The sequence below is a fragment of the Nomia melanderi genome, chromosome 6 (genome assembly GCF_051020985.1).
Source record: "Nomia melanderi isolate GNS246 chromosome 6, iyNomMela1, whole genome shotgun sequence".
NCBI lineage: Eukaryota > Metazoa > Arthropoda > Insecta > Hymenoptera > Halictidae > Nomia > Nomia melanderi.
Genome location: NC_135004.1, coordinates 14,363,544 through 14,383,118, shown reverse-complemented (window position 1 = coordinate 14,383,118; position 19,575 = coordinate 14,363,544). Strand labels below are relative to the sequence as shown.

The 19,575-nt window shown below is 47.2% G+C and overlaps 1 protein-coding gene across 8 annotated transcripts in view; it reads left to right on the top strand.

Annotated features, from left to right (window-relative positions):
- LOC116432939 (cell adhesion molecule Dscam2) overlaps positions 1-19,575 on the top strand; it is a 257,102-nt gene that overhangs the window by 137,702 nt on the left and 99,825 nt on the right. For all 8 annotated transcript variants that reach the window (XM_031990463.2, XM_031990466.2, XM_031990467.2 and 5 more), the window contains 2 exons: positions 175-495; positions 3,980-4,141. In XM_031990463.2, coding sequence (XP_031846323.1) covers positions 175-495; positions 3,980-4,141 — 483 coding nt within the window. The remainder of the gene's footprint in view (positions 1-174; positions 496-3,979; positions 4,142-19,575) is intronic.

The window sequence follows — 19,575 nt, the reverse complement described above, 5'->3', positions numbered from 1 at the left end:
GCTTTAAGATGACGTGTGTACTCGTCGAACACAGTTAACTGTTTAATTAGTATTATCGTATAATGTAAGAATACTATACTACTTGCGTACAATGTAGAGGGATCCAAAGTCCTCGTCCGCGATAAGATCGCTGGAAGCCTCTTTAAAGGTAACACGTTGCGGACCATGTTTCAGGACGGGGAGTGGTGCTGGATAGTCAGGGTCCTGTGCTGATCTCGGAGCCACGCTCGTCGGTCGAATTCTCGAACGAGACCGGGACAATGATCCATTGTTCGGCCCAAGGCAGCCCACCACCGAGGATTGATTGGCTTATGGGAGACGGGTCACCGGTGCTCCCTATACCGAACATCCGCGAGACGTTGGTAAACGGTTCGATGTACTTCTTACCGTTCAGGGCGGAGAGCTATCGGCACGACGTCCACTCGGCCGTTTACAGATGTCAAGCCTCGAACAGCGTCGGCAGAGTGTTGGGCCGTGAAATCACGGTAAAGGCCGGTGAGTACCTTTATTTCACCTCTTCCGACCGATTGAACAGATCCCCTCTCGCCTGGAACGAGGAAATCGCTCACATGTAACCGTCTTTCCACTGTCCAATTATACTAAACGTTCCAGCGACCACGGAATCGGAGAAAGGAACATACCCACCGAAACATCCACTTTCGAATGTAAAACAGAAATTCCTCTACAACCGTAACAAACGCGGAGAATTTATTTCAACACCGCGTATTTCATAATAATCGAACAGCTTGACGCAAACGAATATTATCCCGGATCACATAAATACTCATTACAGTTCGTACAAGGGAATTTCAGCTAGCCAAGCTACGGGTAGCTGGCCAACGGGTAAATTCTTGGTACACGGCAGTTACACTATCGATTCCACGGGTCAGATACCGTAAACCAGGGTTTAACGACATTGCCAACAGACATCGAGTTCTGCATCTCTAACTTATTCCCGCGCCGGTCTATTCTTGGATTTACCGCGACGAACGCCGCGCGTGTCCCCGTGGATGCTCCCGGGAAGAAAATAAAATTCGAAGTCCGCGCGTTGGAGGAGCCGTCGTTCCCCGCTAATTACGGCGGCTTTATATTCCGAGGTATCTCGCGAGCCCGACTTGCTCGCGGACGAATATACAAAATGGCCGAGACAAAGCGCGCTTCCCCCGGCTTCGGGGCCGTAACGCGGCCGTAATCCGACGAAAAATTGCCGGGCTCCATTTCCAGGACGTATCGTTACTTGCAATTATGCCATTGAGAGGCGGGGCGCGCAGCTGGAGTACCCCGAGCCGCGTTTCGCGGAGAGCGAATTCCGGCTCGCACTTAGCGTCCCGCCGGCATCGGGGACCGAATATTTAGCGCCCCGCCGCGCCGTGCCATTTCCCTGGCCGCGTAAAAATCGGACGCGACGCCGGGAAAAGCCCCGGCATTATCGGACGCGGCGCGTTGCCGACGCCGCTGCGGATATCTCGCCGCTCGTAAATGTAATCGGCCGTTCCGCGGAATGATGTTCTAAAGCGTGGGCTACGGGGGGAACGCCGGAAGAATGATCGCGGCTCAGGAGAGCCGAGCCAACTACATTTATCGCCACTCCACTCGGCCCCGCTGCCTACCTCGCAGATGTATGGCCTTAAACTCGCGCTCGCTTATGGCTAACAAGCGGCACTCACTGCCAAGATCAAGATTCGCGGGCTCTCGCGCGCTGCCAAGTGCTTTCACCCACATTTTCATAGCGCCGCTCGCGACTACAGGGTGGGCTGGTAATAGCGATCGTTTCACGCGTCTCGGAGTGTTCGGTGTATGCTGGTTACTCTGACAGATGTCAACGTCGATAGTCCCATGCTTCGGGATTAATCGTTTTGTGGTTCATTGGACTGACGCGATCGCTGCCTTGCTTCGCAATGGCTGGATCCAGTAAGCAGGGACTTTTAAAGAGCGCAGGGAAAATATCAAGCTAAAGGGAGCTTCTATGGATTCCCGTGTGCTAATTGCAAAAAATCCTGGAAGTAAGCGTTCGCTGCAGCGCCGCCTTGCAGCGGGTTAACTTCAGCTGCTTTATTCAAAGATTACGTTCCTCGGGGGCTATCGTTTTTCTCATTAGACGCGGTATCACTTTGTACGTCTGTAGGGGTCTACGTATAGAGTACAGGTCGCGTGGGCTTAATGTATCAAAGATAAACTTCAAAATGCAGTTTTAATACTGAACGTACCGGTACTTTATATATACCTGTTCCTACTGCGTCCAGTTGAACACTTGGTGTAAAATAAAGGTAGAGAAGGAGGACGATAAATGTTTGTTAGTGTAAACTGAAAGAAAATGGATGGTAACAACTGAGAAACTGATTAACCAGTTAACTGTGGAATTTAGTTGGAAAAACTTCTCGTTCTGCGCGCAATAAAACAAAAAAATGGAGCGCGTACTCATCGAACGCAGGACGAATGCACGCAGAGTATATTTTAATGAAAGATCAAAGCGAAACAAAGAAGAATTACATGTCTATGTGAAAAAATAAAGAATTAGTATCATGTCAAGCTTTACTTCTGTACACTCGTCAAACACAGTTAACTCATTAGTTAGACAGTATAGGAATCGATGCAAAGTTAAAAGATACAATAAAAAAATTGTGAAACCAGTTTCCGGTACGTTTAGTGTTAAAGTTGGAGGAGATTCGGCACGCCACCCAGTATATTCGAGTCGGTCCGCGTGTCTGGGGTCGTTCCGCCGTAGCCGCGGAGTTCCCTTCGCGGTTGCCCGCGACAAACGGCCGCGAGCGAGATTCTTTCGCGAGCGGTATAACAATCCAGCCAGCGAGGTCCTGCCAAGAATCACTTATCGCGTTTAGCGGCTCGTGAATCGGGGGAACTTCCGGCCGTGCCCCGGAAGGAGTCGCGGCTTTGGATTACGCGGCGCGCGGGGACGACGGATTACGCGGCGCGGAGCCGCGGGACAGGGCTGAGAACCGTCGGGAAGGGGTTGCCGCTAATTACCGAAAGCACGACGGTAATCCAGACGGTCTGAAAAGCCGCGTTGTTCGCGTAACGCCGGGAACGAGCTCGCAATATGAAATGTCTGGCATACATTATCGGGGTTAACGACGGCCGGCGCGATTCCCGGACGAGAGCCAGCGGCGATAAGTCCCCGGTGCACGCGTTTTACGGTTATTGATTTATGGACGGGAAGGTTGAGGTCGTCGTAAAGGAGCTATTAATTGAGGATATTGCGGTCCGCGCGGGAATTCCGGCGGTCTTACGCGCGCGCGACGTCGGTGTCGCTTTTTGTTCGCGGATCAGCCTTTACGACGTACGAGTCGTGAAACGACGCCGGTAAACAGCCTGGGCCGAGCCGGGGAAAGCGCGATGAGGAATTATCAGAGCGTAAGGAAGTCCTTAAAAATCTTAGTGCTCCTTTATTATGTAGCGATTAAAACATTCGTATCGAGGAAGGAAGCGGGCTGAGCAGTGGCAGGGTTTGTAGTTACGAGACGAGGCATTGTTTCGTTATTACCGATGTTTTGTAACGGAAAGTATTCGTGGAGGAAAATTTAATATTTCTCTTTTAGTAGCTTCAAACGGTATATAACCCTTAAATCATTTTTACCGACAAACGAAACAACGCTATTTCAGAACGCTATTTTCCTTTCAAGTGGCAGCGGACCTAGCATCGAAATAATCGGATCACCGTTATATTTTAGTACTTCTCGCAGGAAGTCTGTGCTACTCCAGATACCGAAGTAACGTCCCGGTGACACAGTTAAGACGCGTTAAATCACGAGGAAATGTCTTCGAAGGTTTCACGTCCTTCATCATTCCGCCATCTTCGCGAGCTTGATGTCTTCATCTCGCGACGATGTGATCGACCCCCACTCCCCGCGTCGTCCCTTTCCCACCAGTCGTTCCCGTGTGAGCAGCGCGAACCGACGAGGACGTTAACGCCCTTGTAGTCCCTTCCTCAGCGAAGTGATCGTCGTAACTTCCTTTTCAGTGGTGCGTCAGAAGTACGAGGTCGTGGTGAAGGATGTCTTCGTCCTGGCCGGGAACACCGGGGTGATCAGGTGCGATATACCGACGTTCGTTAAGGAGTACGTGGCGGTCACGTCCTGGGTCCGGGACTCGAACTTCAACATCTTCCCCACGCCGAGGGGCGGTAAGTGAAATTGCAATAAGTACGCGCCGGTTCAATAAGAGCGAAACGTCGGACGTGTCGGGCGTTTTAAGGATGACGGTCGATATGTTTTCAAACGGAAATTTACGGGGGAATTCTAGCGGCGCGCGGATGAAATTCCTATCTTCCAGCCCTTCGACGGTCAACACTTGAACAGCGGTTCTTATTGTTATTCGCGGTGAACGGTATTGGTAAATATTGTAAACACGTGGTTGAAAAAATATTGGGAACAAAAGTAAGGTGTAGAGGATACTAGAATACTCGAGGAAATCGGAAATTTGTATAGAAATGTGTCATTTTTATGCTTGAACGTAGTGACGGATCGTTAGGTTATTCCTTATGACTTGAACAGCGGTTCTTATTGTTATCCACGGTGAACAGTATTGGTAAATATTGTAAACACGTGGTTGAAAGAATATTGGGAACAAAAGTGAGGTGTAGAGAATACTAGAATACTCGAGGAAATCGGAAATTTGTATAGAAACGTATCATTTTTATGCTTGAACGTAGTTACGGATCGTCAGGTCATTCCTTACGAGTTGAAAAGAAACCAAACGCCGGAATGTCAGTATAAAAGGAATTAGTCGTCTTCGAAGTCCCGAGTATCCTGTCTCCAAGGCTCGCTCAGGATCCACGACAATCGTTGATTGGATCTCGAGCGAAATCAAGACTTCGGTGAAAACTAACAATAAATTGAACGAAACTCGGCGTCTGCCTTCCTCCTCCGTCGATCGGGATTTTCTCGTTAACCGTGTTAACGGCGCTGCAGGTCGCGATTTCAGTCGCAACGAAGCGGCAGTCCGGTAATTCGCGTGACGACAACAGCCGCGACCTAACGAGCGCAAAACGTTCGAACAGCGTTCCGGCCGAACAACGGGACCCCGATGCGTCCCCGTTGGAACGATCAAAAACGTCTCCTGCCGCGTCCGGGGGTGTCACGTCTCGGTGCACGTGATCGCGAGAGGTTTTCGACATTTTCCGCTTCTCCCCCGCTCGCTCCGCTCCCGAGCGTCGGCCAACCCTTTGGTCGAGAGGATCGCAAAAATAGCGCAACGAGGGAAACGCGGAAGCCTGATAAATTGGTGGCACTTTTTTGCCCGTTTTACCATCGTTTGTATACCGAGAACGGTGCGTGTGTAGACGAGGGGCGGAGGAGACGGAGAGGATGAAAGGGGCGGAGGGAAACAGGGAGAGAGAGGGGGGGAGAGAAGGAGAGAGAGAGAGAGAGAGAGAGAGTTGGCAGGGACCAAAGAGGCATATGCGCATACATGGAGCGCTGATATACGCCGCTCTGGTCAATATCCGAGTTAATTAGAGTCTGAGGGGACGATTCGAGTTTCCGCGTATACACATTATCGTGCCCGGCCCGTTCTAAGCCCCGCATGAGTTGTGGTATTGCGCGCGGAAAAAAAGAGGAGGCCGACGAGCACCGGCGTGCCGGAGCTTATGAAAACAGTGGAAATTGTTCGGAACGACGATTCGAAAACCGAGTCGCGTGTGTCTTCCCTCGTACGCGACTCGATTATTCGTGCCCCATCGGGAAGCTTGCTTTCCATTTCTCTTTGCTAGACGACCGCTTGATAGTTTATGATAGTCCAACGCTTGTTTGTTACTTGGCATCTCAGATGGGAAGCGTTTTCTAATAGGTTTACGTAAATAAAGTTGAACTGCAATGTTAACCCTTTACCTGCTATTTACTTCTCGATACAACTATTTTGTCATTGATGATTTATTAAGGAGAAAATAAAATTATAGGCATATTCTCGATCTATGCTCTAAAGTGTGATAATTGATAACAGGAGAATAATATTTAACCCCTTATTTTAAGCCTATGATATATTTCTCAACTCTAGTCGATACGGCTGCTTTGTCATTAAGAATTTATTGGAAAAAGAGAACAATTCTAAGCATATGTTATGCATATATTTTCTTTTAAGTATAATAGTTAATTACAGAGGAATAATATTTACTTTGAATTTGAATGAACTGAGTGATACACATATTTGTTGAATCACGTTGAAAATCTTCACCACGAGTCTAACTCGTTGTAGGGCAAAGGGTTAATTTGAATTCAAAAGAATCGAGCAAACGTCCATGTTGGTTCAATTCTAAGGCACGGGGTTAAAACAAGTTCCGCAGAATCTAGTTAAGCAGCACTATTTCAGGTTGCTATTCAACAGTAGAACTACCGTACCAGTCAGAATGACTGGTTCCGATGGTTTTGTTTTGTTATTAGTACCTTAAAAGCATTGAATATCTGAAATAATCTTGAAAATAAATAGCTTCACTTGAATACCATAATGAATGTTCGAATAAACCGAAAATAATTTATTGTTACAATTTTTATATTACATATCAATTGTTTTAAATCGGCGGTAGTTCTAGCGTTAACATACATAACCCTAGAATCATCCATCAAACATCGAAACGAACTTCAAAATTTCCGTCCCTATATGCAGTTCTCGGAGTAGTTGGACAACCCTTCTTCACCCTCGCACACGTACACACCCAGGCGTCCGTGTCTAAAAGCGGCGCATTTCCAAACAACCACAAAGCACGACAGCACACTCGGAAAGTCGGCCGGTTTGCGTGGCCACAAACGGCCGCTGATTGAATGCGAGGGCGCATTAAATTTTACGACTTTTATCTGTTCACCCCGACGCGACGCCTACGTCGCCGGGCCAGACGAGAATCTCCAGCCCCGGCATTTTCGCCGAAACTTCTCTAACTTCTTTCCTTCCGGCCCCGTAATGGCCGCATTGTGCCGGCCGAACGGCTCCGGCCGCCTGCATCCAGCCTCCCGCCGAAACTTCACGCATTGTCGGGCGCGGCGACGCTCGTGTCTCGATCGCGTGCGACGACACGCGCGCGACGAACACGTGGAGCCGCTCGGGCCACGGTTTTTCCCGATTTCCGCGGCCCGACCCCTTCCGAGACCTCTCCGGCGAACTTGCTCGGAGTTGTCTGCTCCAGCCAGATGCCCTCCGCCACCTGCTCCGCCCTCGCGCGCGCTTTCGAAGGGATTATACCGAATAAACGGGAACTTTCTCGCGTCGACGGACTGATCTCGGCGCGCGACTAAAACTTTTCCGAGTGATTCGTTTCCGATTCAGACCAGACCCCCTCCGCGCGCGCCGTTTCCTCTTCAATTGCAAGATTGGATTTTCCTCCGGGAACAGCCGGAGACTTTGCGCGGTGATCTCGCCGCGCGCGTCTGTCCGCTCGCCGAGATATTTGATTTAATCCCCGGGCCCCGCCGTCGGCCGTTCGTTAGACGCGATCGCGACGCTGCGACGTCGCGTCATCGAATTACGGATTTCGTGCGTTCGCTGCGCGTTGGAAAAATTCATCGCGAGTTTCGTTTCATTTGATTCTCGATGTTCGTTCTGTTTTCTGTTAGCTTCAATCGCGTTTCCAGTTGCTAGATTCAGTCGAATTCGCGTTGCTTCGGAGATACCTTGAGATTACAGGCGATTACCGCGAAATCATTGTTAGCGCGCAATGGGCCGCGACAGGTAATTTCGCGCAGGTTTCTTAATTGAAATTCATTCGCAGTTGTTCCGCGACTCTGCCGTGTAAAGTTTCCCTTATGTTTCACCAATAAAGTTAAACTACTCGATGTTTGTTCGTCAACAAACTGCCAATGACACCTGTTTGTCTTTCTCCCGTTCGTTTCGCTGGTCGCTTTTCTCTCGTTCGGTTCGTTAGCCCCTCGCTGCAGCTTCGTTTCCATTGCTTTCAAAGACGAGAACAGAGCGGAGGAACACTTGCAAACGTTTATAAGTTAGACCTTCTTCCATCTACAAATCCGTTGCAACGATTGCGCGCATAAATTCGTGGTCCCAACGGAGATCCCGTCTTTTCGGCGAGAACGTCTTCGCCGAGTCGGGAAATATACGGACTCGCGGAGGAGGAACATTATTAATATTCCGCGTCCCGGGGGACTCGTTCGCGAGCCAATAAATACATCCAACCGTCTATCCCGAAGATGGATTTTGACAAATCGCTGAAAGTTTTCCGCGTAGATCACACGGGAGACGTCACAACGGGCGAATTTCAACGGGAGAGGTTCCGCCCGTCGCGAAGCTTAGCTCCGGGTAATTTAAATCGGCGATACGCCCGCACACGACCTCGCGTAGCTTTTAAATTTACGAGCGGCTCGGAACCGGTTCGATCGGAATTCCATGCGTATCGGGAACACGCGGCAAGACTTTAATAATTCCCCCGTAATATCGAGTCGGATCGTGATACGATTGCGTGACGACGGTATGCAACGGGAAACGAAAGTTCCTCGCAACCTCGTCACGGCTGCCGCGGCCCCGCGATCGCTTTCCTTCTTTGCATCGAGATTTCCACCGACTCGCCGTACCAACCGTCATCCCAACACTATTAACGACCAAAAGAAATCGCGAGCATTTCGGTAGGCGGTGAATTCAAAGAAAACGAAGCTGCGCTCCATCGAACGACTTCCCTCCGTCGCGTTCGAATGCACCGACTAACGCCAGTTCCATCGATGAAGATCGAGTCCGCGCCACTTTTCTTCGTCCGATATAAATCGCTAACTTGGATTAAATTCCAGAAACTGCAATCCAATAACCGCATTCCGGTGCAAAATGTATCCGAAGGTTCCTGAAATTCCCTGCTCCGCCGCTAAATCTTTCCGGTGTATCGGGATTCCCTGATTTTTAACGCCGCGCGCCATTCCCGGAGCCTGCCGATAACGGGATAGGAACGGAAAGAGGGGAAAAAGGAGGAAAGAAACGGATCGGCGAACAATTTTTTCGTTTTTCATGCATCGCGCCTCGAACGCCGTATATCATTAATTTAATCGCGCGGACCGGGCGGCGGCGGCGGCGGAGGCGGCGGCGGGGATCGGTGCACGCTCGCCCGAGTGTATCGACGGTTTTCCTCGAATTAAAGTGCAGCGTACAGCGAACCAACCAACCAACCAGATGCACAGTGCGCTGCAGTGCAGCTCAAACACGAAGCGTCCGGCCACAATGCAAATTCGCCCGGGGTGATCATCCCCGCGTGCACCGAAACCTCCAAACTATCTTCTGCTCCGTACTATTCCTGCGTGATCCCCTCCGTCTAACTATGCATTTCTACTGTCGATGTATTCTGTATTTCAACCCTCTCTCTCCCTCTTTGCGTACCGCTGTCTCTTTATCTCTCCGCTTCCGTCTCTGACCCTTTTTCTCTAATTAACCCTCTCCCCCCGGTTCCCCCCGACCCTTCACCTTTATCCTGCTCCGACTACCTTGGCCCATTTACTGGCTCCTTCTTCCGTTTTACGGCGCGTTTATATTATCAGGCATGCAACGTTTCCGCTTCGACAAATATTTTTATGGGTTGGTATACAGCTCGAAAATTCGGCCAGGCCGTTTTTGGGGCTTTTCTTATATAATAGAGGCTTTCATAACTTGCTACTATGAGGTATAAAGGATATACTGCGTGGGAGGGTACTGTAAGAAAATTAGCATATATTCTTTATACAGATTTTTTTAAATAAATAATTCAGCGTGTTCAAAGATTTTCGGTCAGATTTGAAAAATAATTTAATATATTACGCTTAATATTTTATGGCACATCGATGTGACGTGGATTCAATTCCAAAGATTCCAGGAACTTTTGAAGGCACTGTAGATGTTCACATCGAACTTCCCGACCGTTGTGGCTTTCCAGCCGATGGCCGACTTTCTCGGAAAGAACATTGCGACTAAAATAATTCGCGACTGAAACCACGGACGAGATTGAGCGGACGCGTTCGCACAGAATCGAAAACGATATCCGAGGAGAATGAATTAATGGTATAATCATCCGAATATGAATCGACAGTGCACACTCATTTGTCTTGTCGGGAGCGGATCGTTCTGTAGGGCCCGATACACGCCATCGCCTATTGTTCCCGATGAACAAAGATACAGCGAGATCGAACCGAGATTGGACTCGGATGCGCGCCGCGAGCGCATGCATTATGAACAAGCGAAGAATATTCGATCGAACCGAAATTTAACCGATAGCGTGTATCGAGTCGAACGGAACGCCTCTGAATGGACGGTAGAAACTTAGGCTTAGCCGTTGAAAAGCCATCCGACGACCCGTGGCGTCCCGACGGTCCTTTAATACAAATAGATCGGACGCAAAAACCGGTTACATCGATGTAATGGCCGCGACGGATCCGGCCGCGCGGTGTTCGGCATCAAAATCGCGAATTAGACGCGCTCAATTTCGTCCCGCGCACGCTGATCACGAGTGTTTGGATTGTTCGCCGTGGCGACCGAACACCGGACGAGAAAGAGAAAGCCGATTATTGCGGTCCGCCGTTCGATAGCACGGCGAACGGAACGCCACGAGCTCGCAGCTCGCACTTCCACTCGGAAATAAGTAGGCCGATTGCCCGGGGCCACTAGCGATCAATTACGAACTCGTAATATTAGCGAAATGCAACGTAAATTCACCGGTTCCCGCGATATTGGCGTTAATTACTGACGGGTTCCGATGAAACGCGCGCACGTTGATTCCGCGGCATGAATATTTGAAAGAAACGCTCGCGCGCGTGGAGCCGTACAATTGGCTCGGACGCGTTCGCTTTTGACATTTTCGCTCGGAGAGCCGGAATACGTTCCCGTGATTGATGTACAACCGGTGATTTTAATATTCTGATGATAATGATAAAACTGTGCGCGACGTGTCGGATGTCTGATTCGTTGGGTTAAATATCGAAGCTGATCCTCTACAGAAGAATTTTCCTCCGGGGAGTTCCTTGGCTAAGTAGATCAGCCGAACGCCGCCGTAGGATTTGTCCGCGGGAAAGAAAGGAGAAGTGAGGATTCGAGGGAAAGAAAAGAGGCGAAGTGGTTTTACCGAGAGCCGGTAACGACGGAGAACTCTGTTGGCCGATCGAGATTCCGCGGCTCGTAAATCGAAGCGAAAACAGTTCACGGTATTCAATGTTTATAGATCGAGTGCGAGCCTGGGACGACGGCGGAACGATATTGCCGTGATAACAGCTTCAGGCTGTTTTCATTCACAGCACTCGCGGCTCTGAGGGAACTTGGCTGGCTGGGCAAGTCCGAAAGTTTCGCGTCCCGTAGGCTTCCATTCGAAGCCGTAAAACCAAGTAACAGATTCGAGAGCTCGACACCTCGTCGGCCGAATACATCCCGGTGAATTGTTCATCGCGGCCACGTCTGCAATCTGGAAGACCCCGATTAATTTTAGGAGCGATCGATACGCGACGTCTTCGAGACTGACGGTCTGCTCGAAGAATATTATAGCGGAAATAAGATTCACTGCAGTGTATCCTCTTACTCGACGTTCCACCGAGTAATTCGATCCAACGCGTGTAATATTCCAGCGTCGTGAATAATAGACTTGCATATTTTTCGAAGTGTAGCACGGTGTTTCGGATGAGAACAGTGTTGTCGCTTGTGGAGATAATTTTGTGTTGGAAAGGGAATTTAATTGTGAAAGCATCGTAGGATGCTTTCGCACTTTAACCTTTGGCACTCCAGGTTGTTGTAATCTATCAGTAATTTTTGTAGTATTCCTAGCGAAAATTAGAAATGCTATAACATTTCTTCAATCTTTTATTTTCTTTTGTTAGTAAAAAATTCGGATATGTGGAAAATCGAATATTTAGGGTAGTTTCCTTAAGATTTATTCAAATATTTAATATTGTAACTGGTGCAATATTGGAGCCTACAGAGTTCAAAGGGTTAATACGTTCACCGCTGTCAGTCCGATGACGATTCTGAATCACTTGAAAACCATCGCAACGTGAAAGATAATCGATGTTGAATGAAAATGTTTAACAACGTAACTGAGTTGATAATAGTGTAATGCGAAGATTGTAAGTAATGAATAATTGCTCCTGCTTTTCTTTGCTACAACGGAATAACTACGGAAAAACGATTTTCTTAGCGCTGAACGTGTTAACACATCGAAGAAGCGTGTAACTAAATTCACGAACTTGTTCGTCGTAAATAACACAACGATACTTCTATACAGGGTGGAAATTATAAATTACAGTCGAATATCTCCGAAAATATTGATTATACAAAAATGTTTCAGACGAAGGTTGTTCAATACTTTGAATGACTTTGAATAACATTGAGTCATAGGTCGTTGAATTCGTCTTAAAACGCACTATTTGATGGTGGATAAAAAAACGTATCATTCCTTTTAAGAAAAGAAAGTTGACCTTCAGCTCATCTTGGAGCGTCCACCAGGAAAAATAAAAGTTCCACCGCATGATGTCCCCCTCGGTATCGAACAACTTTCGTTTGAAACATTTTTGCGTATAATCAATATTTTCGGAGATATTCGACTGTAGCGCTTTATAATTTCCACTCTGTATATTCAAGTACGTCGTATTTTTCACAGTTATCATAACGTATTAACCAAAATTACAGTTCAAAAATCACGATCCAACTGCACGGAATAAAATAGATATTTCGTTGGAAAGTATCGTAATCCTATCGCGGGGAGCGTCTAATTCTCATTCGCTTCGCTATTGCACATATTTCATTGTTGCGGCTTTCGGGGAACGAGCGGAGTAAACAAGATGTGACACTTTGCAGCTCGCCCGGCTTAAAACCAAAGTTTTTCCCCTTCGTCGCGGAAACTTCGGTGAAATCGCCACGGTGTAACGTCACCCGGCGAGGAGGAGAGGAGGAGAAAAAACCGGGGGTGGAGGAGCGGGAGAGTCGACGGGCGAGAAAAAACCAGCGGCGCCTAACAGATATCGATTTATCGCTCTCCCGCAAGAATGAAAGAACTTTTTCCAACAGTTTTCAACAACGTTGTACGCCTCCACGGTATCCCGGGAAGCTTTGCCCGCCGGAGAATAAGACGTCCCCCTCGACGGTGTCGAAGATAGGTCGCTCTGAATGCGCTCCGGGGAGTTTTTACAAATCGCGGCCGATTATACTTTCCCCGTGACAGGTGTACCGACGAAAGTCAGGCTTCCGCGGCTTTCGGCGGATTTCACGGAATTTCGAGCGCACATCGGATTGGCCGCTGTCGCGTAGGTAATCCACGTTAACGGACATTGTGATTTTCGCGGGCTCCGCCGTGAGAAAGTTGTAACGGGTGCCCTTTTCGACGGTAAGCGTATTCGTTGCGCTCGAAGAAAAGGTACTTCGATGGAACTTTGACGGATTCTTCATCAACATACCTTGACAGTAGAACTATCAAATGAGACAAATTGAGTTGTTGTAATTCTTCTCTTGCGGCTAGTAATTCTATACAGGTGTTTCTCAGGGGAATTATCAATGAAATTGATTTAATCCATTGATGAAGATTTCTAATTTAACAAGCATCAATGTTGTTCATTACCCACGGGTCAAACAACTATTTCGCTATTATCAATGTATTATTTTCAAATGAAATTTCCACCTGAAGTAGAATGGAAAATGTTGTTGTACTTCTTACAAATTTTCGATAGTATAATATTACATGAGCTTAGTAACGAAAGTAAACAGTACGCCAAGGGGTTAATACGCGAACTGAATGATAAGTCAATGGAATTCCAATAGATGCACTGTTTCAGTTCCTATAGAAGAATTTGGGAAAGCCGATTTGATTGGTTGGTAGTTCCAGTGTTAACCTTTTGCACTCGGAAGTATTTCATTAGAAATATTTAACATATTAGACAAAAACGATGTTTTTTTAAACGAACTCAGAGAGAAACCACAAGTAAATGGAGAAACAAAGCTTTTATATCCAAATATTTCACGTATCAATGCATTATACACAGTTCAATATTAAATATTGTAGACGTTTATTTAAACGATGACAATTTATATATATTTTCCGTTGTCAACACAAACTTCGTTTTTTTTAAATATCTTTTCTCTTTTTCGCGTTTATTCAAAACAACGCATATACGCACGCTACACCCATACATATGCACGCACATCCATGAAGTTTACATCAATATTAACCTACGCGTCTACAATATCAAATTTTATAATTTTACTGCACCAAATCAAGTGCAAAGAGTTAAACTAATTCCAGAAGATTGAAAATATTAGGTTCTGTGATTGCAGAGTATGAGTTTGAAGTGCTTCAGTTTAGTTAGTAGAAAGTATTCGAGGGCAAGAGGTCGCGAGGTTATAAGGATGTTAGATTTGACAAAGATATTACTTTATATATAGTAGAACAAACGGGAACTTATGGAAGGACGTAATAACGAAATATTCATTTACATTCTCGCTCCTCGAGCAATATTCGTCAGAATCATTCTCCATCATCTTCAATCAAAACGAAGACATTTAAATGTAATTAATATCCACGATTCATCCCGTACAATCGGAAATTCGTCCGATTATCTGCGGCAGCGGTCCGACAATGAAATGTAAAATTCAATTTATTCTTGCACGCGATCCGCATTATGCGATCGGCCCGAAGTATCGGAGCGTCGTCCGTTTTTTGCCCGTTCGCGGCGGTATCGGCGTGTATCAATCGTTTCATTAAAAGTGCCGGGCGCGTTTGCCCGTTCTTTTTCTGCTCCGTGGCTCCGACACAATTGCGCCGTCGCGTCGCCTGATAATCAGATCGACGGGACTCCGATGGAAACCGCCGCGTTGTAGAAGCTGTCGCGGTTCGAAAGGGATTTGCGCGACGAAAAGTTCGGCGGATCGAATTCGAGCGTTCGTTTTGTCGCGAGATTCTTACCTCCGATAAGCGGACGACAACACGGGAGAGACGACAATGCGGTCAAACGACCATTTTCTGGATAAAATTCGATAACCTGGAAAGTATGAGTGATGCAACGAAATTCTTCAGACAGAAGTTGTGAGGTATGGAGCTGAACATACGGTGGTTATATTCTCTTTACGTTATGGAGATATTATGAAGTGTTTTTCAATGGATTGCATTTCGATTTCAACGGTATATATAAACTTATATATTAATTATATATTATATATTATTACTGAAGATTACCAATGTGCTAAGTAGTGCTATAAAACAATCTCCATTTCAAATAAACACTTTGTGTGAATTTTCTATTTATATAATAATAAGATTATTAATAAGTCAGATAGTTTTATAGCACTACTTAGCAGCACATCGGTAACCTTCAATTCTCGTTACACGAATAGTCGAATTCAAGGGTGTTGTCCACAAACGGTCGCGCTGCGCGGACGGTTTCAAAAATCCGACAGTGATTCATGACGCCGCCCCCTCCGAAGGAGCTGGCCGCGCGAAAATAGGACGAACTTTCCTTAAAATCGGGAATCCACGTTCGGCACACGACACTCTGGAGGACGTCCGCTCTCCGCAGGAATAAATTGACCGGGAAATACATGTATCTCGATGATAGCGGCGCGAACGCGTGAATTATACCGTTTCGGTCTTGTTTAGGCGACCCCAGGGGTACCTGGACTCGGCTCGAAGATTGCTATCGGCTTTTCGTATCATTAAACTTGTATTAGACGCGGACCACCCATCGGGATCGGCTTCCAGGCGTTTATTTTCGGCCGATGCATCGATCGGCTGGCAGATATCAGAGAACGGTGCCAACTAATTCGATAGCGTTTTGTTCGAATTACGGTGTCATTGATTTATTCACTTGTGACTGATGGCAAACGTGAAGTGCTGATTAAGTTCATATGTAACCTAAAGAAGAGTCGCGGAATTATTGATTCATTGAATCCTAAGACGAGAGACACGATGTTTCTCCAGATTCGATTATCGATGAGATTGTCGTCGACGAATATTTCATATGGGTCGAGTACAAAAGGTCGTCCCGCGGTGATAATATCTTTTATTTTCGGATAATTCAGGCTCGGGTGCATTCTAATTCCTTCGTTCCGATTCGAGCCGGCGAATAGGTTAATTGGATCGAACGGTCGACTCTTCCGATGCGGCAGTTCCGCGAGACGCGTATGACACGTCTCGCGCGACGGGATTCCGTATGGGAGTCATTTCAATCGAATAATGGCAACTCCGCTAACTAGTTTAATTAACGGAGGACGTAAAGGCGGATGTAACTGGCGTCGGAAAGTCAGCCGCACTCGCGGACGCTAGTTTTAGACGGCTGCGATCGTGAATTAGACAGTCGGAATTTACGTCACCATTACGGGCACGGCCAACTGTCGTAACTTGTACTATTTCATCCGCGCGAGAATTACCGTCGGATACTTAGCGCGATCCACGCTAGAAAAATATTCAGTTATATTTACCGTGTACAGTTAAGCCGAGCTAATGGACCCGGCCGGCGTAGTTTTATCGGCGAGCAATTAACGAAATTAGTCGCGAAGCGGCGAGAATGAAGTCCGTCGTACCTGGGAACTCCGGATAATCGAGAAACAGTTATATCATTTCAACAAAGTTGCAAGTTTCTCGGCACTTCGAGAGGCGGAATAGTAATTAATAACAAAAAAGTTCCATTTCCGTGTTACTTATTCAGATTAAATCACAAATCTCTTATCCATCTCTATCCGTTCATTTTCTAATGCTATCCTTTAGTTCCTCAACTTACTTCATAACGCGCGAAAAGACTCGAACAATCTTCCCACTCTCCCCAATTACTACAACAAAGAAGACAATCGCAAAAACAAATTAATCCCGAGAGCGTTATATCCTCGCGCCGCGGGACGGAGCGTCCACCTTCCCCGATCGCCGGTTCGCGTCGCAACGCTATCATCCGGCGATCCTGATGCGTCCGACCGGTGCGTTCACATGAATATACCAGTCTACACTCCCCTAATGCCGAAACAATGCGCGTTCGCTTGCCATTTTCGCCAGGATTAAACGCTCGAACGGGTAAAAGCGCGCCGCGCGCTCGTTCGCTCGCTCGCCCGCTCGCGTGCCATTGTGATCTCGATTTCGCGTCTCGGCTCCGCGAAAAATAAAAAAAAAAGAGGAAGAAAACAGGGAGAAAGAGAGTGGTGAAAAAAAAAGCATAAAACACCGGCCGTCCCGCGAGCGCGTCGGCCGGGGGTCTCTTTCTTGGATCCGGCGGGTGCTTTCAGAATTATTACAGCGACTAAATGGCATTTCAGCTCGTTAATGGGTATTAAAAAATGTTTCATTTGACCCGGCCGGAAATCCGCTATCTCCATTCATCCGTGTTTTCATCTCGGCGCCGGTACACGTACCGCCCCAAGAACCCGGCAGCGAGATTAAATCCCGCGGAATCGGTTGCCCTCTCTGTTCACGTGGCGTCCCTCTTTTTTTTTTCGGTTAAAGAGCCGCGGTACCATGGGCCCGACCGCCATGGCGGCCGCCCCCATTTCGCCCGGCGCGTATTCGAGCATATTATTCCGCGTGTACATGCAAAAATATTCGCGTGGCCGAACCCCGGTTAAATCCTGCGCCATCAGCCAAATAGACGTCTGTCATTTTCCCTTCCTCCCCCCCGCCGCCGCCGCCATACCGCTGGCTCTCCGCGCCTCGCCCGTTCTACCAGTCCCAGGAATTTAGCCAGGCTCCGCCAGTGTTTCGAGCCGCCGGCCCTCCGACGCAGTCCATTACACTTATTAGCGAGAGATTCCAGTCGTGCGGATAAAACGAAGTTTCCTGGTCGGTCGACGCCAGAAAGAAGTACCCGCGGCGTCCTTTTTCCCTCGCGTTCCGCGCGAGGCGTGACTTCCGACACGCTCGCTCGTAGGATAACTCGGAGTGTTTTAACGGGGGCGAATGGCAGTCGAGGGTTTCTCGTTTCAAGTGAACGGTGTTCTGCGGGTGTGATTAGGATTGATTCGAGTGCGTTTTGCAGATACTTTGGGGATGATGTGGTTGTTGGATGTGTATTCGATTTTTGAGGAAGAGTATTTTGGAAGATTGAAAGATATGTTTCTATGAGGTTTGAGTATTAGGAGAGAAAGTTTGAGTGAATTGCCACATTCAGAGAAATAGCCACGTTTAGCCACATTCCATCGGATTAAGCGTTCGATAGTTCAAGATTCCTAAATTTATTTACAATTTTGGAAGCTTGTAAGATATCTTTGCTATCTTGGCTATTGCTCTGAATCTGGTAATTACCTGAAACTTTCTTCTCTTCTAATACTTAAAACTCTCCTAAATTTATAAACAATTTTGAAAGCTTGTAAGATATCTTTCTACGAGGTAGAGTTTTAAGTATTAGAAGAGACAAGTTGAGTGAATTACCACATTTAGCCATATTCCACCGAATTAAGCGTTCGATACTTCAAGATTCCTAAATTTATTTACAATTTTGAAAGCTTGTAAGATATCTTCCTACGAGGCAGAGTTTCAAGTATTAGAAGAGAAAAGTTGAGTGAATTACCACATTTAGCCACATTCCACCGATTTAAGCGTTCGATACTTCAAGATTCCTAAATTCATAAACACTTCCATTTTGCAGAATCCACGCTTCGAAGGTAGAAATTTCACTTCACACCATCGACTTCCTATCTTCACAGAGAATAACTTGTTCCCTCGTTGCGTCACCAGTCAAACGACACTTCACGCGTTTGCGGGACACGCTTCAATCCCCCGTACCTTCGCCGGTAATGAATTTCAATATGAATACACGTGACCCGAAGCTAAAGTCTTTCATCGTCGCTGGATGCGTGTATACGCGCCCACTAACGAATTCCGTGGATCGATTCGCTCTTCGGCAAAGTTCACCGGATTACAGGCCGACCGGCAAACTTCCCGAAGGGCTCGGAACAGTTACGGTATTTACGTCCGATACTTTCCATATTCGGTTATCGGTTTTCCGCTCATTGGCGGTGCCACGGTCGGCCAAATTTTTCCTGCGGAATATAACGCTCGGAACGGTCTGCGTATGGGCCGGCAAGTGGTCGGGTAAATTGTCGGTGGATTTTTTATCGGGCCGGGTCCCGGGGTCGGCCGCTTGAAATTTTGCCAGTGGCGTGGCCGCGCGATACATCAGCCACGGTATCCCCTCGGTATCACTTGCACGCGAGCCGCTCGATCGTCTGACGTGTTCGCGGGGCATCGGGAAGAATCGCGTGCACCGCCATTCATTAAATTGCAAAGCGGCCATTGTGCATCAGCGATATCGCCGGCATTTTATTCGGATAACACGCAAAATCCTCGGAATAACGGGGGAAATCTTGCCCGTTCGTGCTAATGAATAAATAACCGATCCGCTCGCAATTTATCCGAATAAAAATTTATTCAAATGAGAATTTAATCGCGCGATTATTTATTCGTTGCTCGAAGTTGCTTTTAATACGAGTGTTCCGCTGGTTTCATCGAGTGTCGTATCAGTGTTATGAAAATCTTCGGTGTGTCGGTACTTTTCCCATTCGACGTTGCGTTTTGTCTCAGGATACAATGCTCGATAGAACTGCGAGTGGAATCGAGGATTAAAGTAAATCACTTGTATCCTAATGTTGCGGTAATTGCGAAAGTTTCTGTTCTTCGAGTGGAATGAAGAATATGCCTCGGATAAACATTTATTCCGAACG